This window comes from Lutra lutra, chromosome 11 (assembly GCF_902655055.1).
Source record: "Lutra lutra chromosome 11, mLutLut1.2, whole genome shotgun sequence".
Lineage (NCBI taxonomy): Eukaryota > Metazoa > Chordata > Mammalia > Carnivora > Mustelidae > Lutra > Lutra lutra.
Genome location: NC_062288.1, coordinates 11,916,785 through 11,924,636, shown reverse-complemented (window position 1 = coordinate 11,924,636; position 7,852 = coordinate 11,916,785). Strand labels below are relative to the sequence as shown.

Here is a 7,852-nt window from a genome sequence, read left to right as displayed (position 1 = left end):
TATTCCCCAAAGGAGAGAAATTCTGTCGTGATTAGTTGTTGCTGAAAACAAAGTCTTCTGTTTATAGTTTTATATATCTGACCTTAGGAAGACTCTTCCTCAGACTAGCTCCTGCTTTGTACATTTCAAACTTTACTTCTCCTTGACTCTGCACAAATGTCTGGGATCAGACACCAGAGGACACTCCTGTCATGACATGAGAGCTGGCCTTCTGCTCTGGTCACAGACAGAGCTGGGTGCTTCAATGCAGTGGGCCAAGAGAATATTCCAGGAAGTCATTCCTACTCCAGGATGGCTTGCAGTACCCTCACTGCATCTGGAAGCAAATGCCACCCCCAGAAAAATCTTCTGTGAAACTGGAACCAAATGTATTCCCAACTTGACGTCCCTTTAGCTAGACCACCCCCCCCCCACTGCCCCACAATTGCCCACAACTATGCTAACGCTCCAACAGTGGAGGCTGAGGAAGTTGGTATGGAAGGAGAAAACGGTTTTAACTAATTATGTTTAAATATATCATACTTTTAATAAATTTAATATATATAATATTTTAATACATTTTAACACATATATGCATATATGTATTAAACATACGTCTGGGGGCTCCTGTGTGGCTCAGTGAGTTAAGCCTCTGCCTTAGGCTCAGGTCATGATCTCAGAGTCCTGGGATCGAGTCCTGCATCTCAGGGTCCTGCCTGATCGAGTCCCGCATCGTGCTCTCTGCTCAGCTGGGAGCCTGCTTCTCCCCCCAACCCCCCGCCTGTCTCTCTGCCTACTTGTGATCTCTGTCTGTCAAATAAATAAAAATCTTTAAAAATATATATATACATCTGAACACATCATTAGAACTCCTCTGGCTCTTGGCAAGGGCAATGTGTTGAAGCTGAAGCCTCCATGTTTGCTAGCTACACGGCATGTCCTCCTCTGTGGACACGGAATGCGGTCTGGTGCTAGAGAAGACACCCTCTGGGGTGACCGGAAATGATCCAAGGCATGGGGGAGTGCAGTCGTAGTAAAAGAACAGACAGGAATGGCAATGGGGCAGTAGAATCAGAGAGACGTGGCGATGATTCAACGTGGGAGATGCCAGAGAAAAGAGTGTGGGACCATCTGGTCTGCTGCTTGCCCATCTCCAACTTGCCCAAAAAATTCATCAACACCTAATTATGACGTGCCAGGTGGAGTTCACTGCTGAGCAGAGTGGGGTTGTGTCCCCAGCATGACAACAGCCTTTGCCAACCTCAGCCCAGTGTCTGTTTCTGGGGCCACTTAGCAAGTACCAGAGCTTTCTCTCTGTTCCCATGAGTGAGGCCACCCGGTAGGATGTGTCTAGATCCATTGCCATCCACGACACACCCATTCGTTGGCTCTTTGTGACGAAAGGTACACTTTTTTCCCCAACCTAGCCAAATCCCAGTATTGTACCTAACTTCAGTTTTCTGGGGCCAACTGAGCAGGACACAGGTTTATGTTTTTGGAATGGCTTTAGTCTGATTTCCCACTCTGGACACCCCCCTCCCCTGCTCCGGTTAGTAAAACACAAGCTGAATATAGACAGGAAGGAGAAAACCCATCCACTAGCCCCCGGACACGATCCTCGTATGCTGGAGGGAAGTGGGAAAGCATTTGTCCATCATTACAGTTCCGCCATGGAAGGTTCTATGCCCCTGAGAACACGGAAGCCAACAATCGGAGAAACCCTACCGAAAATTTTAGATAGGCGATGTAGGGATGACTCCCACGGGCACTCACTCTTTGCACAAATTCTACAGCAAACATGCTCTTTTCACAAGAAGACTCCACTGCTTCTCAAATGATCCCCAGAGGTGGATTGCTGGATGTCCCATAATGAATAAAACTACTGATAGGGCTGGAAAAAGCTTATGAAGGATTTTTAAACCCAAAATACCATATGTAGAGTCAGAACATTTTATTTATACCATTGCCTGATACTTCGCCCACGCACACAGGATTAAGGAAGAAATATACGACCGCCTGCTGGCCCAGAAGTCTCTCAGGAGGTCCCTGCTGGCCTGAAGGGAGCGTCGCTGACCCAGGGCCAAACGTCGATCTGTAGCACAAAACTCCTTTTCCAGTTGAAAGGGAAAGTCGTAGAGAATAAAATCTTCAACAGTAAACATTGTCCCATGTATTTTGTTTTTGTTTCAGTCCGCAAATAAAAATAAGCCTGAGTGGCCTCTTCTGGCATAAGATTACAGGTTAAAACATAAATCCACAAACTATTCTATAATAAGAAGATAAGAATAATTAAGAATAATATATTTCTTTTTTAAAAACCTTGATGGATAACCTTTAAGATGTTCTGAGGGTTGCGTTCAGGCCACACACATGATAGGCAATATTTTTTCTTCCCTTTTTATAAAAAGAGAGAGAGAGAGAGCTAATTTTTCTTAAAACAGAAGGAGGTCTAGGGGTCTTGCACTGAAGTATTTTGTTCTAATCACACAAAATGATCTCTATTTCAAGGAAATAAAATGAAAGCCAACTGCACAGGGGTATGTAGGCACATACACGAGTAATGCCTGTGGACCAAGAGAAGTTGCTCAGGGGCCCCCTGTGGAAATAAAATCTTGTGTTCTGGCCTTCTGTGATTCCAGAGCCTGGGCGGTACCAGAGCCTTGACGGGGGCGACAATATCTACAAGGTGCCAGGCTAGGCTTCATTTACCCTTCCTTCCTCTCGGGAGGCCACACGCAACTCTGACCCCAGCGATTTTCATCCCTTCAATCCCCTTTTCCACAAGGGATGGAAGGGGTAGGAAGGAGCCACACTCCTCCTGCCCTCTAGGAGCAAGGAAGAGAGTGTCCTTCTCAGGAGCGTTCCGCTTCATGGAGACTGGTGTGGAGGGGGCAGAAAATGTCCGACCCTCAGCGGATTACCTACCATTATGGGAGGGCGCTGCATCGATCTAGCTGAAGGTCTGCAGAGGAGAGAGACTGAAGTCCCACAAGAGGAGTCTGGAATTCTGCTTGCAGGCCGCCTTCAGACTCAGGTTCTAGCCTCTCCCCCAGGTCTCCGGCAGAAATCAGACATGGCGGCCTCCATGATCACGGACAAGTCATTCCTTACAGTAAATCTCAGTCTCTCCCTCTCCCTCTCTGTCCCCCTTTCCTATGTATCGCCTACTGATCTGGGTTTTCTGGAGAAAACTAACACATCCTGCCCCTATTGGGCTTCGGGTTTTCAAGTACAGGCTCTCGCTCTTCAAATGGCACCCGATGGCCAGAAGGCTGCATTTTTTTTTTTTTATTTTTTTTATTTATTTGACAGACAGAGATCACAAGTAGGCAGAGAGGCAGACAGAGAGAAAGGGGGAAGCAGGCTCCCTGCTGAGCAGAGAGCCCGATGCGGGGCTCGATCCCAGGACCCTGGGATCATGACCTGAGCCGAAGGCAGAGGCTTTAACCCACTGAGCCACCCAGGTGCCCCCAGAAGGCTGCATTTAACCCACTTCATCATTCACTCAGGACACACTTAGAAGGAATTTGCTACGTGTTTAGTCCTGAATTGGGTTCTAGAAATCCCCCAGAACAACAGAAGCATGGTTCCTGCCTCCCAGAGCTTGGGCATGACTGTCAGCGACTCTACAATTAGCAGTGGTTGAGGGAACAGAGTCCGGAAATTGACCAGGAAGGGCCTCCTAGAGGAAACAGATATTTAAGGGGAGACCTGGAGGATGAATCTGAAGTAGCCAAACAAGAAAGAAAATTATTCAGGCAGAGCCAACTGTGTGTGCAGATTCAGGGGTGACAGACGGCGAGAAACTGAAGCGGGGCCCAGATGCCAGAGGCAGAGATGGGGGCCTGTTGGCAAGTAGCAACATGGAAGCCGTTTCTGTAGAGTCACGGTTAAAGACAACTGAATGTGGCTTTGGGTCAGTTTGGGGGAGGCGACCACCAATCAGGCAGATGTGAGAGTGGGCACAGGTGAGATTGAGAGCAGTAAACTCAGTCAGACCTGGGTGACTGGATTATTGGACTGGGGACAAGGACAAGGGGTCATAGAGAAACAGGAGCCATGTGGGGAATTAGGACAGCAAATGAAATTTGAGTTTATTGTGTTAGAGATTTCCACAGGACACCAGGAGACGGATGTCCAATTATCCCTCCCTCCTCTTCACTTCTCTCTCCCTGTCCTCTATTTCCTACGTCCTGCCCCGGGTGCTGTTGGCACTGCGAGTGTGAACACACACGCGCGCGCGCACACACACACACACACACACAGAGGACGCCAGAAGGATTGAATCTCCTCTGCCCTGAGAAGAAGCAGGGCTAGGATGCCTACCAAGTCCTAAATCTCCACCTGTTAAAGGCAAGTGAACTCTTCTCCCAAGTCTTCAGCTTTTGCGTTGACTGAAGATTTAGTCAGCGGCGACATCATATCACACAGAGATACACATACAGGACCTCCCTGCCTAAGTTTACCTCAAGAGCGCTCCTAAGGAGGTCCAAAGCACAGGCAGGTCCTTCCAGTCCATGGCTGGAGGCCAGGACTCAGAAACTAAAAAACCCACCTAGTGTGGCACATCTGTCAATGGCCCAGCATGGCCCCGAGAGCAAGACCGTGGGAATCCCTGACCCAGCCACTCCCGGCTGCGCAGGGTTCACCCCTGCAATCTGCATCACGCTCCCAGGATCTACAGTCCACCTCCTGTCTCCTGCCACAGGTTCAAGGACCAGGAGAGAACCGGGTCCAAAGAAAGCCCGGCTTGCTCGTGAAAGCCCCCTGGCTGGCCTGGGTCTGAGGGCTTTGGGCAGCGGCCCAGGGACGCTGAGAAGCTCCTCGGGAAACGCGCGGTGGACTTCCCCCGGGGGACCCGCAAACGCGGCGTTTGAAGCTTCTTGGGGGCGCCCCCTGTGGACCCAACTAGCCAGGCCGCTTCTAAGGGCGCCGTTTCCGCGCCCGCGGTGGGACCGGCAGGGTGCGTGCGCGCGCGGGCCGGGGCCGGCCGGCGGGGGCTGGAGAGCACGGAGGGAGCGGAGGGCGGGAGGCGTTTCTCCTCCTTCCCCGGCGCCTTCGGTCTCGGCGTGGCCTCGGGGAGCTTCCAGCAGGGCGTCAAAGGCGGGTAGCAGAGGCAGGTGCGGAGCCCCGGCTGCTCCGGGTGGCCGGGGCTGGCTCCCCTTCCGCGGCTCGGGACCCGGGCGAGCCCCCGCCCCCCGCTCGCGTCCCCGCGGGCCCCGACCGTCCGCGGGGGCAGCCGCCGAGCCCGCGCGCTGGCTCCGGGCCCCGAGGACGCGGCCGCCGCGAGCAGGGCCGGGAAGGCTCCCGCGGGGCCGCGAGCGGGGCGGCCCGGGCGGTTGCTGCCGGGAAGGCCTCCCCGGGGGCGCTGCGATCCGCCCCCCTCAGACCTCGCGGCTGGGTCCGGCCGGGCGCTACCGGGAGGCGTGTGGCCGGGGCCCGCCGACTCCGTCCCCCTCCGCCTGCGAGCCCCCCCACCCCTCAACCCCCGGTCCTCGGGGCCGCCCGCCGGGTGCTCCGGGGGCGGGAGCCGAGCCTGGCCCTGGGGCCGCCTTCCCGGAAGCTGCGGCAGAGATAAGGACTCGACCCGGCGGGGCCCTCGTGGCCTTCTGGAGAAACCAAGCCGGGTCGTCTGGCTCTAGCTTTGCCCCCAGCCTGACACTGGAATCTTCTCGCGTCTGCTTTTGTCACCCACGGAGTACCCCGATCCTGCGACCGGTTTTCCTTCCCCGATCTCGCGGGGCAGAGGCAAATGTACTGCCCGTTCCAGCAAAGGTGCAGGAACACACTGTGCATTGCCCGGCAGCCTCACTTCTGGATTCCTCCTGCTCTCTGTATCTTAGCTGTGCCTTATTTGTCCCCTTGTTTTAATTGGATCTTGCTGATTTGTGTCCTCTGGCTTCTCTTGAGTTCTTTTTAGCAAACATGCGGGAAATAGGCCCCCCGGGTCTTCAGCCCTCAGTCTGGCCCGCGGGCCTCCAGGCCCCCCCCCGGCGCCCGCTCGCAAAGCCTTGAGCAGAAAGCCCCAGGATCTGCCTCCTCCAACGTCTTTACACCCCTTCTGCCAGCGCCAAGCACAAGGTAGCAAATGGAGTTCCAGAAGGCGAATTTTAGACCCGGAGCCTGTTGACCTTGGGTTCTATCTGACTGGGAGCTTGAAACTTCTTCACAGGCCAAGAGCAAAGAGCAGTAAGCCTGGTCTGTCACTAACCACATCTTTTGACGAGCTGCTCACTTTGGCTCCCCAATAGTCTCGTGTGTGGAAAATGGAGACCAACTTCGGGAGTCCGATGTAAGCAGAGCCCCCATCTCTCCTGACCATGCTCATTCCTGCCTTCCAGCCCTACCGGTTCCCCCCTCCGCACACCCCCACGCACACCTGGAAGCCCTTCCTCACCCCTCACCACCTGTGTCACCACCTTTGTAAACTCTTCTGTAGCCAAGGATGAACTTCAGAATCTGCATAGGGCTTAGCAGCTTACAAATGCTTTATGTAAACAGTCCCTTGGGATCTTCATGGGATTTTTCTCCATCATTCCAGAGAGGTAGACAGATTTAAGAAAACTGTCTTTTTTTTTTTTTTTTTTAAGATTTTGTTTATTTGACACAGAGAGAGAGACAGTGAGAGAGAGAACACAAGCAGGGGAGTAGGAGAGGGAAAGGTAGAAGCAGGCTTCCCTCGGAGCAGGGAGCCAGATGTGGGGCTCCATCCCAGGGTCCTAGGATCATGATCTGAGCCGAAGGCAGATGCTCAACAACTGAGCCACCCAGGCGCCCCTAAGAAAACAGTCTTATGTGAATCAAATACGGCACATTGGATTCCTTCCTTTCCTTAGTGCTTTCAGGGGTCGTATGCCAACAATATCCCAAACTTGTTTTTTTAGGTAAAGATCACATTACTGATTAGCTTTCCCGTGCTACCATGGCCTCATCCAGAAGCATACAGACATATACAAGATTTGCCGTGTACTTCCCACTCAACAAAGAACACGTGTCCTTACTCATCCCCATTTTTTAACACTGGGGTGTTTAATGGATGGTGCAACTCTTCCCAGTGTCAACGGCAAGGTTAGAAGCCCAGAAGAGTCCAGAGGTCTCCTTTGGCAGTTCTCCCGAGCTTGAGATCCTGTCCCAGAGGCAGGAATTAATACCCAAGTGTCACAGATCATCTGTGGTTGTTGTAAGTCGCTGACCCATAAAACCCAGAGTGTAATTTTCTGAAAACATCATGGCACAAATCAGAAAACTGGCTCCCATGGAGGGACTTCAGGGCCAAGGATAGGACCATGACACCAGAATCAGGCTGGGGAGAGAGAGTCTTGGGCCAACGTCATTTTGTTCTTTGACTGCTCAGATGTTAGCAAAGGGTGTGGTGCAGAACTGAGGGGGAAGGGGGAACTGGTCATAGTTCCCTTATACTTACTGAGCACCCACTGTGTACTCGATGGTCTGCTCTATATTGAAGACTACTTCACTGGCATGACTGCTATGGTTGCTGCGTAATGTCATTATCACCACTTTACAGATAAGGAAACTGAGGCACAGAGGGGCTGTGAGTAACTTGCCCAAAGCTGGTAGCTGGTGAGGCTGGGATTTGAATCCAAGAAGGCTGATTTCAAAGCTCCTTTTCTGTGGTGGGCACAGTGTGTGACCCCCCATCACCCACTCCTTCTCAGTTTCCTTATGACTCAATGCCCTTATATGAGTAAGTTCTGCTCTCAGCAGTATAAGTGGCAGAGTAATGCAGGAACTCCAGGAAGTTTCGTATCAAAGAGGGACTTAATTTTCCTTCTCTGTATTCCTGTTTGGAACATGGATGTGATTCCTGGAGTTCCAGGAGCCATTTTGGACCAAGAGGTACCCTTGGGAAAGC

At 52.3% G+C, this 7,852-nt stretch overlaps 1 protein-coding gene across 1 annotated transcript; it reads left to right on the top strand.

Annotated features, from left to right (window-relative positions):
• Positions 1-4,554: 4,554 nt before the first annotated feature.
• LOC125081300 (collagen alpha-1(I) chain-like) lies at positions 4,555-7,578 on the top strand. Its single transcript, XM_047695846.1, has 3 exons — positions 4,555-5,733; positions 5,900-6,060; positions 6,864-7,578. The coding sequence occupies exons 1-2, from the start codon at positions 4,555-4,557 to the stop codon at positions 5,915-5,917; spliced, it is 1,197 nt and encodes a 398-aa protein (XP_047551802.1). The 3' UTR covers positions 5,918-6,060; positions 6,864-7,578.
• The last annotated feature ends 274 nt before the right edge of the window (positions 7,579-7,852 follow it).

Bases quoted from the DNA above. Each gene is read 5' to 3' on its own strand.
- LOC125081300 (XM_047695846.1), top strand. From the start codon at position 4,555: ATGGCCCAGCATGGCCCCGAGAGCAAGACCGTGGGAATCCCTGACCCA.